The 22,618-nt window shown below is 34.8% G+C and overlaps 1 protein-coding gene across 1 annotated transcript in view; it reads left to right on the top strand.

Annotated features, from left to right (window-relative positions):
• The window catches only part of SEMA3E (semaphorin 3E), a gene marked incomplete at its 3' end in the record, with an annotated part of 60,773 nt that overhangs the window by 11,382 nt on the left and 26,773 nt on the right, over positions 1-22,618 (top strand). Inside the window, exons 3-4 of the mRNA XM_083859719.1 lie at positions 1,576-1,695; positions 16,443-16,536. Of these exons, the coding sequence (XP_083715845.1) occupies positions 1,576-1,695; positions 16,443-16,536 (214 nt within the window). The remainder of the gene's footprint in view (positions 1-1,575; positions 1,696-16,442; positions 16,537-22,618) is intronic.

Below are 22,618 nucleotides of genomic sequence, written 5' to 3'. Positions count from 1 at the left end.
CTCTGTCATAGAGTGCTGATCCATACAAGGGGGAGCACATGCTATTGATTTCAACCCATTCTTCTCTCCATATGTCTGACTTTATGTTTTTATTTCCTTAAAAAAAAAAAGAACAAATTAGTTACAAATCAAGAAATTCCAAAAATAAGATACTAAAAGGCTGATTTGCCCTTTGTATATGCATAATATTTAATTACACAACAGGTTATGTCATGTGTAGGTTATTTCTATGAATTGGCAGGATGTATCTTGAGGATGAACAGTTAAGAAGAATCAGGTAGCAAGGGAGATTTCTTTCCTTTTTTATTTGCTGGAGCATTTGGAAGACTTACATTGAATGATTTAAGGATTTGAGGAAAGAAAAAAGATCATTTCTTAGTTTTGAACATAATGTGGATTTGCAAGTGTTGAATTCTGCCCATGAATCCCCTGCAGACTCCTGCTTTGTGACATTAAGTTCTTGCAGTTGGTTAATAAGACCCAGGATTGTTCTCACACAAATACAGCAGCCCAAAAATGAAAGAAGTCATCAGTGAAGAACTGGAAATTTTCAAAAAGGAAATTCCTCCACTCTGTTTTACATGTTCATTTCAGGATTGTATTAATTGCCGTTTGGAGATGTCTGGCCTACTTCACTGACTATTGAAAAAGCCTGGGAGAATTGCATAAATTACATGTCTAAATGCCAGAACAGCTAAAGTTAGCTCAGATTAATTCCGTTTTAAATGTCTTAAACTTAATGTGACTCTCAAAGCTCAGGGTTCTAAGCTGCAGAAATATTGAACAATGAAATGAAATTAACAGTAATTTAGCTCCAGAAAATCATTGCGAAAATCCAAAATCCAAACCTACAACCAAATCTCAGGAATCCCAGGCGTCCCAAAATCAAGGGATACTTTTATCTCACTGTCTCTATTTCTAGTTTAGCACAGGAATAATGATCCCACATCTCAAAGGGATCTTTGAAAATGTTTTAATTGTAATATTAATGAAGCTGCAAATGCACTAATGAGTCCCAAAGTATTGCCCTGGGGGAAAAGAATATTTCTTCTTCAAAGGTGTTTAAACAGTGGGAACAGGCAAAGTATGTGTTGATACAATATAAAAAATATTGGTTAAAATTAATCATACAATAAACTAATGCTGCAATTAAAAAATTATTTTTTTCATGAAATAAAGTTTATTTACTCTAGAGAGAAGCTATTTACTGACCATTCACATCTTATGCTCTGAAACTTATGTCTATATCTTATGTATCCATTAATATGTAGTAAAGACCTATTCAGATTTGCAGACTATTTCTGAGACTAAAGAAGCACAAAAGTGTGTTTTATAATTTAGTAACTCCTAACTAGTTAAGCATCTAAAATAAAACATGATCAATCAGTGCTCTAAACTTGCTTTTTTAATGTAAAAATTCCCATTCATGAAACTGATGGCACAAAGTTAGTAACATGAAGTGAAATAGAATAGAAAGATTCAAAATTAGAACATCACCTACAGGCACATAAGATATTAAAAAAAATAATAATTTGAAAGCTAATATTTCCCTATGTTTATATTTACATAAACTAGGATGAATGTGCAAATTACATCCGTGTCCTTCACCGATACAACAGGACCCATCTTCTGGCTTGTGGAACAGGAGCTTTTGATCCACTCTGTACTTTTGTAAGAGCTGGACATTCATCAGAGGTAAGAAATTTGTTTTACGGTAGTGACTCTTCTGGTCTAGATTCCAGCAAAGCCCCTGTGGTTAAAAAAAAAAACCACGAAAAATTAAGTTCAATTGTTCACAGTTCTCATATGCTATATCTTTTCCCTGATGAAATGTAATGCTGGACTATAATTTAATTTGTGATCAGAGGAACTCACTAATATTTGAAAGTATATTATGGAGAATTATGCAAGGAATTCAAGGACTTTTCATCATAGGTTTTTGGTATGTTTTTTTACTAGATAAGTTGATACAGTATTTAAAAAATATATTAAATTTTTGGGGGGAGCTTTTGCTAAATCAGTGGGGTTTTGGTTTTTTGTTTTTCTTTTTGTTGATTTTTTAAAAAAATAAATAATACATCATATATCAAAATATGTGTTAGTTGATTGGGAGATGGAATTTCTTAACAAATCCTTGGTAAAATCAGCTTCATTATATTGTTTTTGTTCAGCAAGTGCATGTAAACTCCTTAATGCTTACATGCTTACAGCTGAGTGAAACAATACTGCAGAGATCAATAAGAAGAATATATCATCAATATTTTTCATATATTTCTTATGCAAAAATATAAATTGTCTGGACATCTCATAAATTGGGATTCTTTCTGTCTCAGCTATGTTAAAACAGGTTTTTAAAGACTCAGCAAAAGTACCAACCTCTCATTTTAAATTAGTATGTAAAACTCCTTGAGCATCAAATCTAGGCTGCATGAGGGCACACGTTATGAAAGCTTTAGAAACTGAACCAGCAGTTCTTGGAAATGCACTTTATGAGGTGGGACTTAATAGATGGAGATGGTCTATAACCCAAAGATAAGATTGTTTTAACTGGCAGGTGTCAGGAAGGGTTGCTGGTCAATGGGTTTGTTTAGTTGGTTGACATGATGGTGGAGCTGAGCACTTGTCATGGAGATGATGCTACAGACCATCCAAGCAAATTCTTGCTTTCCCTCATGGGCAGGAACTCTTGGCCTCAATAAATATTATTTTCATATATAAAGTTTTTAAAAGTGTACTCATAGAAATCAACTACAGGATTTACTTCAGGCAAATGTTTTTCATTAATCTTTTCTGAGTAATGATGTGTCCTTTTAACAAAACAAATGAGAACAACGTCAGCAGAAGCAATCTCCAAGGATCCAATCCTTGCTGTGTACCTCCAGCTGCTGTCAAAATGAGAAGCATGAAGAAGACTCCAGACTTGGATTCAGAGTTGTATGAATTGCCGAAACACACTATCTTCTGAAATTAAGGAAGGAGCTAAATAATACGCAATGTTAAAATAAGGCAAATTTGCATGTGTTCTTTGCTCCTCTCACAAACCTCCTGTCAGACTTCCCAACAGAGTTTGAAGGAAGCAATGGCTGAATATGTAGGAACATTATTTTAGAAAGCATAAACAACAGACTAATAAAAATAGAAGTCAACCAAACAAAAAATGGGAAACAAGATATATATATGACTGTGTGGCCTATGATCATCCCCTTATCTGTCACTGTCCTTCCTTCCTTTATTTTTGTTTATTATTCTCCCTTGTCACACTGAGGTTCTAAAATTTTATCCACACTGAAATCATGGGAAATTTTTTTTTTGTCGTGTAGATCAACAGGAAATATATTTTCTACACTAATAAGTAGCTGTACTGTTTCCTGTTATCTGAAAAGCTGAGCATCAGGATTAAAAAAAGACAGGTGCTATTTATATGGTAGGTTAAAAATAATACATAGTATGTGGTTGAGTGGGAAAATTGTAATCTTTGCTTTCTTTGAGTGATAAGGACATGGTGTAGCTGCAGAAAGTGAAAGGACAAGATCCTTCTGCAGAAAAATGCAGGTCAGTCTCTGCTATCTCTCTGGTCGGAATATCCTTTTCTAAAAACATCCGATTACTGTCCCCTATTTCTTCCACCTCATCTCTCTGGCCATTTTCTCACTGTCTGACTGTCATGGAAAGGACAGTAGCAAATGAAACAGTATTTAAAATATGACTATAGACCTCTTTACACTTCCTCATGTCTGAGTAGCCTGAGGTATGTTTGAGGTTCATACATATTTGCACAATGGCAATTCTTAGACATGTTGAGGTGTAAGGTGTGGGATGCAGGAAAGGAGGGAGCCCTTTATGACAAAATTCTGTGTATCCAGATGCATAACTAATGCAGCATATGAAGGCAGGTGCACACATCCATATGGAACTATGAATCAGCAGTATCAGCATAGAAAAATACTTGCTCTGTGGTCAAGGAGGTTAACTAGAAGTTTCAATAGTGCTCCCTGAGCTGATGGAGTAGGGAGGATGTGACCTTCTCAGTAAAAACTGCAGGGTTCTTGAGTTATTAACTGTATATAAATGCAAACTAGAGATGATTTTGGAGAGGCATTTAAGCACCTGGGAGAATAGCAGGACTGTATCTTCTGCAACTTTATCTCTTCCCTTTTACTGAGCAGGCCAAAGAGGAACATGTTGGAACCTAACATCCAGTTAAGGCTCTGGATCTTCGTGAGCGCTTGGTGGTCCCATGTTGCAGGGAAATTTATTTTGTAGTTGGCTTCCAATAAAAGTTTACATGGTCTTCCATTTCTGAATAGTAATTTGGTATGAAAATGAAGCATTGCTGGTTTTCCTTTGAAAATTAAAATTTCCCAAAGTTATGATCACAAGCGTGCTGTATGGCCCCCTGATTAGGATGGGTTTGTGAGGTGTAGTGCAGTTTGTGAAAAGGAGCATTCTGTCTCCTGTATAAAATCTTACATACTTACCCAACCACAAATTCATCTTTTCATATCAAAACCAGGTTTGAGCTGTGCCTTGCAGAACACTGAGCTCTTGTCAACAAATTACGAAGCCAAAAGGAGATTTCCAAAAATAGACAGAATTTGATTGCTTTATTGGCAGATCATTATACCTTGGAACTGCCTTAAAAACAGAACATTTAATGTTCTTGAAAAACACAGCAATAATGTCTATCCTCCAACCAGTCTCTGTAGAAGGTATTAATCTTAATATGTAATCTTTAAAATGTTTCTCATGCACATTGTGCTATGATACATTACAGCTTCTTTTGTGCTTTCCATGGTATATAGAATTTAATTTTACCATGCATTTTTTTTAATATCTTGATCATATAAACCAACAAGAAATAAATACTGATTTTATTTAAGTCTACATCAAACTTGTGTCGTACCACCAGAGTATAACCAAATATATTTTCCTAAATCAAATTACTTATAAATTCTATTATACACTATATATCCATTTGAAAGATTAAATATAAAATGGTTTACTCCATTCTATTCCAATATTGGTTTAATTGATTTCACTTTGGAATTCCAGGCTGTTCAGTTTAATAAAGCTGTTGTCAATTATTTTATTTCTAAAAATATATAAGTATAGTCACTGACAGCAGCTTTTTATCTTTTTCTCTTTCTAATTACTTTGACTCTGATCAATGTTGTTTTTCCAAATTTAAACATTTCGGCAACATACCCAATGTTTTTCTGCCATTTAGAAATAAGTTACAAATTAGGAAAAATAGGAGTGCTGACTTTGCAGACAGAATAACTACTGGTGTTTGCAACAGAACATATTACAAAGTCTTGTCCAAGAAAACATGAGCAAGTTAAATGCCAGCCAGTAAGTTAGTTCATTATCTCTGACTTCATTAAATGCTTCCAAATGTCAAAAAATTAGTGCAGGTCAGAAAAGATTGGCTTCTTCCAGGTTTTTTTGTATTTCATCCAGAAATTAGGGTGAATTCATTAAAGTAAACATTATTTTTCCTAAAGAAAGCAAGAGTCAGAGACCCTGCACCCCAAATTTCTCATGAGGAAATGGAAATTCGTCATTCCCATGTACACTGCAAGAGAAAATATAAGTCTTCAGACCAGATATAGAAGATGAAGCAAAGTTCAGAAAAAAAAAAAATTATTTTGCTTTGATTCTCACCAAATTGACGTTTGTCTCTCTTGTTGACTTTGATGCCACAAGGCAGGGTGGGGTAGACAAGGAGGGAATCACCTACATTTAGTATCTTCCTTTTGCATTTATATAAACTTCTTAGTTTTGGCAGCATATGGCAAGTGCTGGAGGAAGTGCTTTCTGTCTCAGTCTATGTTTTGCCACATCCAGCTGCTGGTAAAAAAGTACTCCAGCACTGCTCAGTACAGCTCAAAATACTCTGGGTGAGTTTTAGAGAACCTTAGATAAATCAAAGGCTCTATCTGCATTCAGGTAATGATTTTATCTTCATGAGTTATCTATTCAGTAGAACAACAGGTTGTAGGGGTGCTCTGGAGGCCTTTCAATGATCAAGGTTACCTTATTCACTATTTACAAAGCACCTTTAACTAGTCCATGTTGGGGTTTCACCAAGTACAGATGAAAAATTACTCTGCCTCCATAGGATCTGCAAAATTAGTAGAAATTCCAAAAGAAAACAACATGCAGAAATAATATCCCAAGTTTTTGTAAGCTACATGGGGACAAGATAGAGCTGATTCCTGGAGAGCCAGGCATCTCTGCATGACAAAACCTGTTGAGGAAATTAAATTTATGGGAAAGAACAATGCATGAAGAATTTTCCCTCCAGAACAAGCTGTAAATTTTTAATATGTACATGGAGCTGGCAAGGTGCCATTTTCAGTGCCTCATTTAGCTCAGTAAACTGTTTACAGCTGTATTTCTCCACTTCAGAAGGCTGATGGACTAAGCCACCCTTTCCACAAAATGCACTGGTGGTTTTGGGGATTCTCCTCTAGGTGTTCCTAATCTGATGTATTCCTTGTTATGTTATTTTCTCCTCAATTAGCCAAATGAGATTCTGCTTATCAGGGAAGACCAACTCTAAATTTTAAGTCTTTAGTCCTATTAGAGAGGACTTGCCTTTAGTAAGCAGCAGATTTTTTTTTTTTTTTTTCTTGGAAGATAGTTCAGTCAAGTTCTTTCTAATCTATATCACCTTTAATATTTTGTTGACTGTTGGGAAGGACACTTCTTTTTCTATCATTCTGTGATTCAATGCAAAACCAAGACAAGGTTCCATTGTGCAATTAGCTTTCTGTTTACCCCTCTACACCAACCAAACACAGGCAACATGAGCTCCTCAGCCTTGGTTTAACAAACTAGAGTGAATTCACATGGAAGTCATGAGAAAATGTTCCAGTCATATCTCAACTTAGCTTTGACATGACATAATTCTTCTGCTCTTGACCAGCATGTGATAATGTCACCATTCTTCCAGCTTTGTTGAGAAGCAAAATTGTAGACATATTTTTATCTATTTTTTTTTTACAACAATAAAGTAGTTTCTGTCGTATTTTTGTGATCAAAACAAGCAATGACCTGCCAAATTGCTTCCTCTCGATGCTTATTCCTATTACCTCATCTCCACAATGTTTTCAGAGGATTAAGGAGGAGGAACATCTGGTTTCACTGACCAAATAGAAGTGGGTGTTGGTCAGTTCTTCATTAGATAGAATGTGCGACAAATTCTTGCCCTGAAAATATTTGCTCAGAGACACAGTGTCCTTCTGCATGGGTGAAAAGCCAACATTTGAAGCACCATCCACTTAATAGAGATGAAGTTCTGCCAAGTGGGCATTAAATCTTTTACCAGAGGGGTTCATTTACATCCTCTGGTCTGCATGTCCACACCACAGACCACCAAATTGAACCAAAATATCCATACACCTCACACTCCATTTAGATTAAAGCATTTCATGTTCTGGAAGTTGAATATGCATACATTTCTGCAGAGGTTAAAATGCTACCTAACTCAGACAGAAAATTAATTAGGTGAAGACAACATCCATGCTCACAGCAAACAACAAAGGTGCTGTGCTGCAAAAGTAACACCACTGTTTCTCTGGCCTAAATATTAGCTGTTCTAATATCTAATTACTTTTAGTCTTAGGAAATAGCCACTTGTCTAATTTTTTCTGACTTCAGCTTCCTGTCATTTAACCTTGATATGCCTTTGATAGCAATGTTGAAAACTCTCCCACTATCTTTTCCACATCTTTTCCTCATGTAAGTACCTGTGCACAAAGATCAAGCCGCCTCTTCACTTTTTTTGATAAGCTGAATAAATATAGCTCCTTAAACCTCCTATCACCAGGATTCTTCAATCTTATTTGTGTCCTTCCTGTGAACTCTCTGCAGTGTTTTCACATCTTCTGAAAATGCAGACACTAGACTCACACATGCTATTCCATGGTGTGTGTACAGGCAAGGTCACTGCCCCACCTCTGTTTGAGATTCCTCTTTCATGGACTCAGTTGCTGAGTTCTTGGCACAGCATCTCAATGAAAAATCTCTTTTTAGTGGTTTGCACTTGACCCAAAGTTCTTCACTTGAGCACAAAGTTATCCCAGTTTATATACTTTGCTGAGGTACCTAATTATCAGTCTTGTATAACAAGGTAAATGAAGAGATTGCTGGTGTTGGCTGTCAGTGTCAGCTTTAACAAGGCATCTGGGATATGCAAGATCCTAAATGAGGCACCTCAGTCTAATACATGAAAGTGGAAAAAGGATCTGAACTTCTATCTCCTAGGGTGTTCTGATGTACTTCAGATACAAACTCTGTTCCCTGTTCCAGGATGCAACACTTGAGATAGGGGTGTATTAAAATCTACTTAGCAAGCTTCTGACCTTTAACTCAGTATTCCAAGCATTCCATAACCTGAGGTCTCATTAGCTTTTTCTCATTCTTATTTTGGTCTCCTCAGTACTTTTGTAAACTTTAGTAGGAAAGAAATCATATGATTTCATATGATTTAAATCACTGTTGAATTAAAAAAAAACCATCTTTCTAAAAAAATAAATAAAAATCAGGGAAAGATTCAATAAAAGAGGATTCATCAGTGATACCTCAGAAGAACTGTACTTGATATACGTCAACAGTTTGTATTTCTTAACAATTCTACAATGCACATTGTTTATCAAATAGCTATGTACTTAGTGAAGTCCTCTGGAGAAAGCCAAGTATTCTGTAACAGCACAGTTGCTCTTATCAGTCATTCTTACATTTGTAGCAGACAACAGGGGTTTTTGACAGTGCTCTCCATCCATAAAATGAGGTGAATGACATTCATTCCTTTTGAATGTTGTCTAAATATGGCCATACGTGAAGTGTAAGTTCAATCTGGGAGATTGGTAGAGTATGTGAATTGATCAGCCATATGAAATGAATTTTCCATCATATTAGACCTACCCTTTGCAAAATTAAACACAGATGGTCCAGGGAGAATGGATCCATACAGAGGAATAATAGTGTTATCCCATAGAGAAAGAAATCCTCCACCTGTGTGGTAATTTGATGGGGGTAAGTGAAATACTCCAGCTCTCATTATAATGATTTTTATATTCTGCCATATTTATTTATAAGAAAAAGTATTTTTCTAAGTGACAGGACCTGGTCAACTCTATATTATTGTTTGAAGAATAGACTTAATAATCATTAAGATGTTAGTTATTATAATTAAAACCAGAAAAATAAGTGTTTAGTTAATATTTTTGCATTATAAGATGCACCCTTAATATTGTATAATCCTTCTATGATGTATGACTGATATTTTTTCTTACTTGACTGATATCTATATAAAAAAATTATATTTGATTAAAAAGTAAAAATGAGTATTGTTAGCAGTTCATCTGTGTCACTGGGATACAATGGATCCACTCCTCTACTCCTTTTTTTCCAGAATGTCCAATTTAGACATCCTGAGCTGAAGGTCTGCAAAGGTTGGCTGTCTAAGGCTCCATTCCATGGAGAGAGACAGAACAGGGGATCTGAGTCCTTCTGAAATTCATCCCCAGTTTAATGTTGATGTTCTTTCCATGCCCAAAGCAGCTCTTCCTCGTTTCATCACCAAAGCCTAGACAGAAGCTCAAACCTTAGAGCTGCATCCTTCCTTCCTTCTTTATTTTTTCATGACCTTTGTCCCCAGTTGTTATGACAGTAATCATTAGATTAGATCATTAGAGAGGGTTCTATTTGGTATTTGCTCTGATATGATCCTCACAATCTCAGCACAGGTTTAGCCTGTCAGAATTATGGAAGAGGAAAGGCTTTGGTTAGTGAGGCTGTGTAAAAACCCTGCACTTCCCCACAGAAATCCCTTCACTTTTGCATAGCATTTGTGGATCTCGTTACCCTCTCTTTTGCTTGGATATAAGACTATATCACCATATACAATTACTCATACATTTTAATTCTAGAGAGCTTTATGTGGTCCCTGGAACTTTCATTCATATTAACTATCACATTATTGCAATATAATCAAAATTTCTAATGGCTCCATTCTTTGCCATAAGATGCCTAATGATTTTATGTGACCAATTCAAGGTGTCTCTTCTAAAATTCTGACCAATGCAATCACTGCCACTAAAATACTGTGAGCTGCTGAGGATAAATGTCTCAGATTTCTATGTGCAGTGTGGTGGGATCTTTTTTCCTTTTGCCAGATTTTTTCACAGTCATTAAGTCAGGAAAATATATTATTTCTGTCACTTTAGGCCAGATATTTTGACACAAGTCACAAATTGCTAATCCTTTTGCGAACTCAGACAGCAGTCTGACATAGCTCCAGATTTTAAACACATTTTCAGATTGAAGCCCAGTGTGTCTTAATCATTTAACTGTGGAATAAAATGCACAGACCTGAAAAATGCATCTGAATTTTTAGGGAGGATTTAATGTCTATAGTACTTTATGCACTCTCATCCCATAGGGCGATTGATCTTTCCAGTATGTCAGTGGATAGTAAAGAGGATTGAAAACAGATCCTCAGAAGAAATACAACCTCCCAAATAATCTTAATGATGTCAAATAGCAGAGTCTTGACTATTGCAGACAGTTTTTTGAGGACTCTATTCCTGATATTGTATCCCATTTGGCTTGAATAAAGTTGAGTGAATGCTGAAGGTATAATTTTAAAAGTTAATAATCCTCTGAAAACCAGAAGAGATTTTTTGCCAGTGCTTAGATCTTTTTGAAAATTAATGTTTGGATTATTTAAAGAAGATATTACATTAAAACATCTTTCCCTGTTGGAGCATCCTTGTCATGCTCACCTATATACCTGCATGCCTGTTTTATGGTGACTTAAATAGGGCAGTGTGTTGCAATAGGAACTTATATTGTAAGTATTTGGAGCACAGATTCTTTTATATAAACTCAATTATATTCCACTGGGTTTAGGTTTTTCATTTTTCAAGGGATTAGTTGGCTTTGTAGCAATTAGACACTAGCTAATGTTTGGGACTATATTTATCAGATAATGCTAATGCACATTTTTCTTAGCAACAGAATTTAGTTGGTGTAAATACAAAGAGACAAATAATATAAGACACGTCTTCAGGCCTGAGACAATAAATTATTTTCTGCTGTTATACAAGGACAAACTATTTTCCTGTAGATCTCTTACCACGTGCCTTCTTGATGAGGCAAGTGTACAGATTAAGGCGGGTCATGGAGTTGAATGTTCATTTTGGAAACTTATATTTGAATTATATTTTCTGCTGATTTACAGACATGTTCTGTGATTTTTCAGCTTTTTTTTTTTTTTTAATGGGCAAGTCAAGGTTCATCCTTCCTAAAAGAAGCCTCTGCACAGTGTATCCAATGTGTCTTTCCATGTTGAAATAAAAACATAAGGATAAGTATAGAAGAAAGAGAAAAGAAGTGAAAAGTACTATTTCGAGAATATACAGAACAAAAGAATATTTGCAAAAAAGGTAAATTTATATGTGAATTTATTCTAAAACCATTAAAGAGTGAAAGAGAAAGGAAATCAAGATGAGGTTTGTGAAGTATTTCACTGGTGTAACTGGACTTTTTTTCTCCTGAGAGTGCTTGAATACTAGGTAAATGCATAGAATTTTTTTGATCACGACAAAAAGTGAAGTGCAATATATACTCCCATTTTTGATGGTTTAAGAATTACTTGAGTAGAAAAAAGAGTGCAACATATATGACACTAGCACAATGTGGCTTTATTAAGAATTTTAAAAGAGCATTTCTCATAGATTTGCACAAGCAGTGAATCTTTATTTTATGCTTTCCCTTTCAATTGACTTTGCATACGAACCCTCCTTTTTCTAGTTCTCTTCGAAAAAGTAGATATTACATGACCCTTAGAAATGGAATGCAACAAACAGCTCTTGCATGTAATATCCTTCTTACTCTAAGTTGAAGAACTGTGAGATCATTAAAGCTGAGAAATATTTTTTTCCAGTGCTTTAGAACAGTAGTGAACAGTATAGCCAGTGTTTAAAAATATGCTTACAAAAATCTATACAGACCTTTTCCCCACTGTAGTCTAAATATGATTTAATATCCAGCAAGGTAAACAATATGGACTTGTTAGGGGAAAAAAAAGAAAAACAAACAAATCAAAACATACCACACACCAGAAAACAAACCACAAAAAACCTACCAAGCACAAAAATGCAAAGGCCTCCTTGAGAGCAGACCATCTCAGTACAGTTGCAAGAAATGCATACACAGTTAAGAGTATAATTAAGGTTATGAAATTATTTCAATCTCCTTTAAAAAATGCCAGTCTGATATGTTTTAATTTTTTTGTTACGTGGAAAATAATAAAATTTAAAGTGAAATAACCAAAACACCACAAATTCTTACAGAAAATCAAATTATTTTTCTCTCATAAAATTAATATCCTAGGAAAACACAACTTAAACCTCTGTATTTTTAAGTTCCAGGTTTAGAGCAAAGATACAGCCATTGTATTAATATTCAGAATAGGCTTAGGTACTTTGCTGAACAAGAATGGAAGTAAGCATATGTTTTAAATTAATCACATGCATAAGTGTTGTCTTGACCCAGAGCAAAGCAGCACTTGGCATTAGTGAAAGCAATTTTCTACAACAAAAGTTAAATTCAGACTTTAAATTTTAATGTCTCCGACTGACCTTTTCTTTCACTATTGTCTATAGCCTACATTATTCTTCATTGTCTAAAATTATCAATTCATATCAAGTAAATGGCAAAATGTTTGATGCTTTGAAAATATCTTATATTTCTTTGAAAGAACATTATTATTTTACTAATAGTTGAAAGTGTATTATGTTTCCTGAGTCACTGGTATCATAAATCAAACCCAGAAGCCCATTTCTTTTCCCAAGCTACATGTAGAAACACGTAACCCCACTCCCAGCCCTCCATATGTGCTTTTGCTAAGTTTTTACCCTAACCACTGAAAAATGCCCATAAAATAAATTGTGATGTTGAACTGATGGGCTGTATAATCTGTGAGGAAACTGTCAGTTTTACTCTGACATTTCTCAAGGGATTTCATTGTCAAAAACTGCAAGGAGGGTTAGAATTATGGAATTAGCCTTCAAAGCTGATTATTAATGTGTAATGCTTATTTCATTTAAACCTTCACCCCATGGAGGCTGACACATCATACACCTGAACTTCAGTTACTTGCCCCAGTGATAGGAATAACTTATTGCAACCATAGAATATTTGGCATGCTGTCCTAAAAGCTGAAGTTGGAAAGTGTCTCTTGGAGGAGTCATTGCTTACATTTTCAGCAGCTTTTCAGACAGTTACATGTATCTGCAAGCATTTATGAGATACACATCCTGCTTTATATCAAAACTAGTGACCTTTTCTTAAAAGTTCCACCAAATTGCACTGAAATTTTGTCCACTCCCAGTGATAACACTAGGTTATATATTTATGCTACAATTCTTATTCATAAATTCTAGATAATTAACAGATACTATGCATATTATTTGGCATTATCATTCCACTGCCATGTAGTTGACTGTTTTAAACACATTCATATTATGAATGTTAAAAGAGATGGGATTGTTTTTACCATTGATTTAATTCTGGTTCTCAGGAAAATGGTTAACTACAACAGTAGCTTTTTCATTGTGCTGGTACAATTTTCTGTACAGTGATGAAAATTTCTTCCACATCATCCAGAAGACTCCCCTACCAGCCATATCTCCCTGCTGTGAGCACCAGTGGCATTTTACCAAGGAAAGACCAAAATACGAAGTGTGTTTTTTGATGACCTGGTGGGAGTATGTCTCCTCCAACAGCAGAAAAACTTTCAATATCTATTCCCTATGCAGGATGGAATGTGACCACAAACTATAAACCAGGAAGTATGGATAATACTACTTCTTCAAGTATGGTTTCAAAACAATATTATCTCCACACATGATCACTTCACCTGAGTATGTGGGTTTTTTCTCTAATCAGTTTTAATTTATTACTTCTTCCTTGTATGTGCACTTTTTTTTTTAATTGTGTGGAACAGTAAACAGAAAGCATGAAAACCAGAATAATCTATCAATTTTTAACTCTTGGTTTACCTCTCCACTTACTTCAAAATCTTTATTGAGCCAATTCACTGACAAATAGTTTACTTGACATCTCAGAGGAGAAACATTTTCATGAGTAACTTTATTTTGAATACTCAAGAGAATTCATAACTTCAGACAGTTTTTAGAAATACTTCCTTTACATCAAATTTTATGCCATTATGATTCCCAAGTATTTTTTATTATTTTAGACAGTTTTTCTTTTCCTTCCTGAGTTCACCTCACTATTATTTTATCCACTGTTGACTCAAAATGTTACAGTATTTAGTTTTGAAAAATACATGGTATGTGATGTTTGAAAAGTGTGGAGTGGGACTGAGATTTCCACACACAGGGAAATATTTCTCCATTGTTTGACATTTACCCAACAGCAGAGGGGGAATAGTTACTACTGATGTGTAATTGTTGCTGATACAGCATAAAACAATATTCCTTCACCATCAGTCTCTAGCCAAGACAGTTATTTTCTGCTACATCAGCTTTAACAACCAGGCACTAATATACCAGGGTTAGGCCAACAAAGGAGCTTCTGGAGAGGTGAGATTATGAACACTTTGCTACTGCATGAGTTTTAGGTCCATTAACTGAAATTTGTAGGGGCTTTTTTCCTATTTTATTTTATTTTATTTTATTTTATTTTATTGACTTTTTCACTGCAAGTACACATGAAACAGATGTCCTCTTTTTGCAGAACTGCATTCTAGATTGCAGTCCATTTTTTATAGATGCTCTCTAGCTACTGGGAATATTTCTTTTTGACCAGAAGTTGCAGCAAAATGACGTGTATGATTTAGACAGTTGATAATGGAAGACAGGTACATCATCTTGTCTGATCTGGGGATTAAGATGTGAATAGCGCTTTGAAGTCAAGGGGCTTATGACAAATTCAAGATTAACTGTTTTAAATTAAATGCACATGAAGATTCAAATATTTGTCAATTGTGGGAACTAAGAGCTCTAAAACTTTTTTCCTTTCCTTATATATTTTTTCTTTCTGTCCTTTTAAAGTATTTTTTGATTACTATTATTATTATTATTATTATTATTATTATTATTATCTTTCCAGTTTTCCACCTTCTGCTTCTTTGGTCTTTGTCTTTTTAGGCTGGCTTTTTGCAGGAGGGCATAACTGTCATGAAGCCACCTGAAGAGAATATTTATTTAGTTTCTGGGGTAATTGCAGTCACTTCAGAATTTTGTATGTTGTAGGTTATCAAGCTTTTTTCTGTGCGAGTATTGAGTTAGTCCAATAAATAAGTGAAAAGTCTATCTAATAAAACCTGATTTTTATGACTATAAAGTCCCTTGGATGTTTTTGATAATGTGTTCTGTAAAGGAGAGGCTGAGGCAAGTACTTCTCAAAATTCTGGGGGATTTGGTTTCCTGTTGCATGTACTTTTATGCCTCACAAAATATTTGCCTCGTATATTAGGAACGTGAACCTGAGATCTGGTTTAATGAACAGGTAGGTTACATTGATCCTGTTGATATAATCTGCAATTCAGTGGAATTTTGAGTAAAACTTTACGCAGAACTGGAACTACTAAATTATCAAAATATTTGCTAGTCACCCACTTGATGGCCATGTGGCATATTTTTTAAACAAGATTTCATAGCTTTCAATCTATTTGCCCTTTTATTCTCTGTGTTTTGTGGCATGCTGTTCTGTTAATATCTAAATTAAAAATATTGTGCTCTCACTTGATATTTTAATCAGACATTAATGGACTTTTCTGTGAAAGCTGAGACAAACGTACCACTGCAAATGAAAATTTAAAATTTAAATTCTTTCTCAGTCTTTACAGCCTTATACAGACAAATTAAACCAAGTTGCCAATATTTTTTTTCTACTGATATCCTGTTAAATCCACTGAAGAAATCACATCTGCTCTGAAAACCATAACTGGGGATTCATTCCTAAACATACTTCTATGAAGAAGATATATAAACATCTCAAAGCTATGAAGAGAAGATAACACAGTGTGATATATTTAAAAACTACTAGGGAAAAAAATTGTTTAAAGGGGGAAAACACATTCCATGGTGAGATATCTATTTAATGTTTAGATAGTTTGGAGAAAAGATAGAGGAATCTTTCCTCCCTACTCCCACAGAAATGGAATAAGTGCAATTTTAGTGCATATTTTTCTGATTCTTTTTGGGCAGAGCACACACAAAGGTGGTTTGTAGAAACCCAGAGAATTTTTACTAGTACATCAGTGAGCAGCCATAATTGTGTTTTCTCCCTAATGAAGTCAATTCTCTAAAGGTGCAACACAGTTAAAGCTTGTCTCTAAGGACTGTTTCTTTCCTGTAGGGTTTATGGTGTTCTCTGTCTTTTTTTTTTTTTCTTTTAAGGATCATCTGTTTCAACTGGAATCGCCCAAATTTGAGAGAGGACGAGGCAGGTGCCCTTTTGACCCCAGTTCTTCCTTCACCTCCATCTTAATTGGTAATGATCTTTATGTCACAAGCTTCACAGTCCTGTCAATCTGTCATTCTGAGTCTCTTTCTTCAGCACACCAAAGTGTTGTCAGGCTTCCACTGCAATCTTCCACATGTCAGAATTAATCCTCATGGTGCTGCCCACATTAATATTGCATTCCAGGCAGCCTTAACCACAGCAAGGGTGTCGCACTGAAGTGAAATGTTGAATGACATGTGCCATCCTGAAAGTAATTGATTGTTGTGTAATTATGGAAATAATCATTTCCTGCTTTCCTTAAAAGCAAAGAGGCATGACTGGCTGAGTCATTTACACCACTTTTGTTTTCATCTACTGAGATGAATCTGAGCAACAAGCACCCTGTAAAAATGTGAATTTAACTGTTTTCATATCAAGATTTATTGATTATATAAATTACCATTCTTGAGATTTTTTTATTATTATTTCAATGTTGCCTTCTAACAAAACTATCACAAAGTGGTGATTAGTGTGTTAGAAGAGTCGATCTGATACTCAAAAGACATAAAAATAGAATTTAGTCTAAGTCCTGCCATGCCAGGAAGCTGTGCTGAGATACGGCTCCTCTGTGCCTTGCTGGGAAGTGTATCACTATAGGACTGGGATCTTTGAAGCTGTGATATAGCAAACCATATGGGCTTTCCTCAAAAACGTTTCCTTGAAACATTTTGTGAGATGAAGCAAAGACAATCTTGGCACTATTGACTAACTGTACGTTGACTAAAAATAGCCTGAAACAGCAGGTAAACTGTAAAAGCTAGATGGAGTTAGGGAGTAGCACAGTGATTTCTGGGTTTAGAAAACATAAACAAAAACTGAGCTTTCAAAAGGGATATGGATTACAAGAAAGAGCTTAAAAAAAGAAGCAAAATATTAAATATTTTTTCTATTTTTCACAGATTAAAAAATAGGATTTTAGGGCCCTTATGATATTTACATTTGTCTCTACATGTTAAAATCACACAAATTCTCTGATGATTGACTACAATGGTATGGCTCACCCATGGTGGTGATGAAGTATTGATCATGAGTGACAGGGGTTTTTTTACATGCTAGGTTTATTTGTTCAATTACATTAACAAATTATTTAAAAGAAGACTCTTCAGCAAGTAATGACAAATCTTTCACATTTCAGCAATTCATCAAAATATTCATTTTCATTAAAAAGAAAAAAGGTAAATTAGAGCTCTAATTCTTAAAACTTAGTGAGTTAAGAAGTCATAGAAGAAACAGAAAAACATACTGTATTTTCCCTGACCCTCCAAAATCCATGAAGCACAGATTATCACACTTTTATCCCACCCTTATATCTAAATTGTTTCTACAGTTTTTGACAGATTCCAGTCTCAGCTTAGCCTGGGAACAAAGACTCATGGAATTGCTCTAGGCCTGAAGTCCTTCTCAGCCTTTCCTCAGATAGAACTATGTAAATAAATTAACCTGATCATGTTCCTACTGTGAAATCAATGTGAATTTTATTCCCTTAAATGGAAGCCAGATTGTCCCACTGAGCTTTAAGAGTTTGCCTGAATTAGGGGAGGTCCTATGGATCCTCATATTTTTATCTGAAGGAGAAAATAATTAAATAAACCTTTCCCTCATAAAGGCTGATTTGAGTCTTGGTGGTCCATTGACAAAGACTTATAAAATCAATCTGACAAAACTAAAAATTCTGTAACTTAGCAAGATTAACAGGAGAAAATATTATTTTTATCAGATCACTGATACAAACAGACTAACTCTCACCTCTTCATCAAAACTAGCAAAGAATTTAGAGGCTGTTTTTCTGGCCATCAATTTGGAAATTCTATAATTTCAAGTTATCGTGCAATGATACTTTAAAAGCAGAAGAAAATTCTACCAAGATTTTATAATTTTTTTATTTATTCACATTTTTAACTGTTAAGTTTGAATTTCCATTTATTCTATTTTATTCTACCAACTTCTACTACCCAGAGACACACAGTTCACAGAATAAAATCCTGCACCCTAGACTGCACAATGTATGTCTTTTATCTCTGCAGGTAGCCAGTTGAAAAGACTGGAAGACCTAGATGAAAACACAATGAATAATAATCTTTCAATTGACCTTTGAGAATGAGACAGACTTCTATTGCCAGATGTACTGAGAAGGAAGAGATGCTTCTTCATTCAGACAAACACTGAGTTCAGATCACTATGGACATTACCCCATGGCAGGAGATACAAACTACACCATGTACCCTCCAGGATTGTTCTTCCAGTCCTTCCTCCAGTGCTTGGAGGTTTAATTCTTCTTTATGCACTTCAGTTTTCTTAGAAAGTGAAATCTGTCCTGGTATGAAGTCAGCATGATCTTGGAGGCTGCAGACCAGAGTTGTCTGCGTTCTCTGATGCAGGTTCAGCCAATGTGCATGTCCTTGAAAAGGTTTTATTCAAACCTGTTTAGCAAAATACACCCCAGCACCTACTTTCTCCTAAGGAAAGGATTCAAAGCCTGCTCCCACCTCTTCCCCTCACATTAACAGAGCACCTAAACCAGCATGGCCATTGACTAACCATGAGGATTAGGCTAACAAAAAAACTTTACATACCTCTCACAAGGTTTTAAAAGCTTTTAAAATCTTGATCTTGAAAAATCATTTGCACCATACCAGTTACGACCAGATTTAGCTGGATTAATTTAGGAAGAAAGATAATCCCTTGTTCTGCATCTCTTTATGTATTTCAACATAAGAGTTAAAATACCCACTCCAAGAAAACTACAGTTCGTGACTTGGCTTTAAAATGAAATATCTGTGCTATTGTAAGCATTATTGTAGGTTATCTGACCCACTAGTGAAGTAGCTTATGATGAATTCCTCAGTATATGAACAGTCAATTAATTTATTGCTAGCATCAGGAAGCGGAGTGGAAGTTGGATGGCAGACAGGCTGAATAAAATGTTTATGTTTAGCTCAACGGCATATAAAACTTTTGGACTTTTATTCCTAATGAACTCCCCCATCTGCTTTCAATAGCCAAAACTATTTCTGATACCAGATCTTGCACACTGATTAACTTAGACCACACTAGCTGAGAAATTAGTTTATGTCCTTACCTGCAATATATCAGAAGCCAGTGGTGAAAAACCTAAATAAGTTAGGTCTGAATAGGTTAATCCAGGAAATTCATTCCAAAAGTATTTTCTGCTTTTACAGTTTTAAAATTTAGGTATTTGTATCTTTTCTTTTAGTCTAGACAAAAATACATTTTGTCTCAAAACAGAAAACAAAATACTTGAGTGACAGACAGAAAATACAAATATATAGAGGTATACATACATTAGTTTACCAGTTAAACTATAGGATTTTTTTCAAGTTGCTGTTTTCGTACAGCCAAAAGTATCATTTTCTAAAATGTGACTTAGTCTTCTGATTTTAGTTGTCATATGATTAATAACTGACTGACAGCTAAAGAAGTGCATGAAAGGTGCAGTTTATGTTCTACTCGTTAGGTTCTAATGCTTTATTCATAAAATAGATTTTCCATTTTACACAAAAAAGACTACTGATGAATAATAGCTTGTGTTTGCATTACCTTCCAATTTGATGCAGATACACAAACCATGCTGCCTCTAAGGTGGTAGCAGCCTACTTATAGAAATCCTTTGTATGAGTAATTTAATCTAAATGCTTCAATCTGTTTTGCTTTGGGGTTGTTATCTAGGAATTTTGAAGGGTTTAGAAGAAAAAAGTTGCATTTAAATTTGTTATTATTTTGCTTTGAATAAAAAAAAAAATAAAGGCATTTTTAAATGCTCACTGTTGAATTTTGAGGCATTTGTTAGCTTCAAAAGATGCTAGCTAAAAGATGAAGAAATGCTAGCTAAAAAGCATGTGTGTATCACTTGAGCCAAAACTTGTCTTTGAGGTCCATGGGAGTTTTTTGTCTGCTTAAATAAGGAAAGAAACAACTTTTTATTCCTTTTAGAACATGATTAACCAGGCTGTTAACCTGATTATCAAAACTTAAATTTTAGCAATTTAATGTGGAGCTGAGGTTAGACTGGGAGAGGGGAGGAGTAGTGAAGGTCTCTGAAGTTACTCGGCTGATTTTCACTGGAAGGTAGAGGTTAGTAAGTGTGATGTGCAGCACTATGAAACCCCACAACCAGGATTGAATTGATATGTGAAAGTGATTTTTCAAGGGAGGAGAAAAAAGTAGAAATCTTTCCAGAATTCTTCAAGCCTCAATCTCATGTTATCTCAAAATCTGGAATTGGTCAGCACCTGTAAAAACCTAGCAGTGTTCAAAATTTGTAACTTACATTTATACAAAAGACTATTGAAAAGGACAAGAGAAGATCTTCTTAGTGTCAAAAGTGCAAAATATATCAGAATTATGCTGAATGTTTTTGTGCTGAGATATTTGACAGTCACATTTGTCAGTACTGTCCCATTTTTGTTCTTAGGTGAAGTGACTTGTCTGTTCACTTGTGATACTTACATTTAGTTTAGTAACAGCTCAGTGTAAAAATCAGATTTCATTTCTATATCTGTAAAATATCTTCCATGAAACAATATCTCTCCAGGACTGGAACTTCCAGTTTCTTCCCTCAGGATCTTATAGGTATAATCAGTCATATCTTCTTCAGTATATGGCAGAAAGCCATACCAGCAGATTAGTTATTTATAACAAAATTTTATACCTATGTCAAACAGAAGGAATAGAATTTATATTCAAACTTCAGAACACCTGGACTCACAGATGTCAATCCTGATCATTGGCAATATGTGATGAATCATTTACCCTGCACTGATGAATTTTCCAAGATTCATTATAGTTCTTAAAAGATAAAATGTCCTGTTTTGCATGACACATCACTAAAAGTCAAAACAGTACCAGCCAGTCTGATATATTTTTCCAACAGAATTCCCAAAGGAGGATATCTAGCTAGTGTAACTCGTTAATTAGGGTTGTGAAGATTGTTTGAAACAAATAAAGTTATAAAGACACTGGCAAATTCTACAGTTTAGGCAGATCTGCTGTTTAAAAAATGAAGTTCTGGGCAACCTTAACTTCTACATATGCTATAGTTTATACTTACTTTTTGCTTCCCTTGTCAATATTTTACACTAAACCTTGACCATTTCCAGGGCAATAACCATTTTTTATATGATGAAGCCTAAGGCAAAACTATGCTCAGCTCCTGTTCAGCAGAGATGTCAGAACCGTCCCCAGCTGCCAAACTATTCACTTTCCAGAATAATCATTCACAGTTAGGCCACCATTCATTTCATGTCTCTCTTAAAAGGAACAAAATTCACACTTTGAGGGAGACCTACAAACAAAATTCTTGCTTTCTGCTATTATATTTTATAAATGCCAGCAAACGTTATTTGGATGTATCAGTCATGTTTATTTTGATTAGGGCACAGGAAGCTGTGTCACTGAAGCCTTCACTGAGATTAGCCTTCAACTGGAAATAATTTATTTCCCTCTCCTTGTGCAGTTAATTCCTTTTGTGTTATTTTCTAGCCTAAGGATGCCACCTAGTGACAATTTCTGCCTGCTTCTTAAATTTGACCTGAAAATTTCTAATCCAAGTCCACAAGGATATGAAATAAGTTATTGTTAATGCTTGGTCATTTAAGGGGAATAGTATCCATATAAAACTGAAAGGTAGAATTATGGACAGAATTTTACCAAGGTAAAATAGATTTAATATCACATTTTTAGATCAGAAATAAGAGATCAGGGTCAGATATCAGGGAGATAAGGGTCAAAGATAGGCTTGTTTTTTGAACTTATTATATTGTACCTATATATATATTGATTTTTCAACAGTGTCTGTTATGCAGAGTATTATTTCTAAATTTTCTGATGCTTGCGTAATTTGTGAATACCATCTAAATCCTTTGAAAATGAGACTCAATTTACGTTTACATAAAATTTTCAAGAACTATTAATCACCAGTTTTGGAGGATGGATGAAATCTCAGGTTCTGTTCTTACACTGGTAAGTATTTCAATACTATGAAAACAAGTTATTACTGGACTAGAGAAAAATAGTCCCTTTTTTTGTGTCCCCTCCACCAGCAAGTTATTCC

This window comes from Zosterops lateralis (genome assembly GCF_965231275.1).
Source record: "Zosterops lateralis genome assembly, chromosome: 4".
Taxonomy (NCBI): domain Eukaryota; kingdom Metazoa; phylum Chordata; class Aves; order Passeriformes; family Zosteropidae; genus Zosterops; species Zosterops lateralis.
The sequence above is the reverse complement of the archived record's forward strand: the minus strand, read 5'-3'. Positions and strand labels throughout refer to the sequence as shown.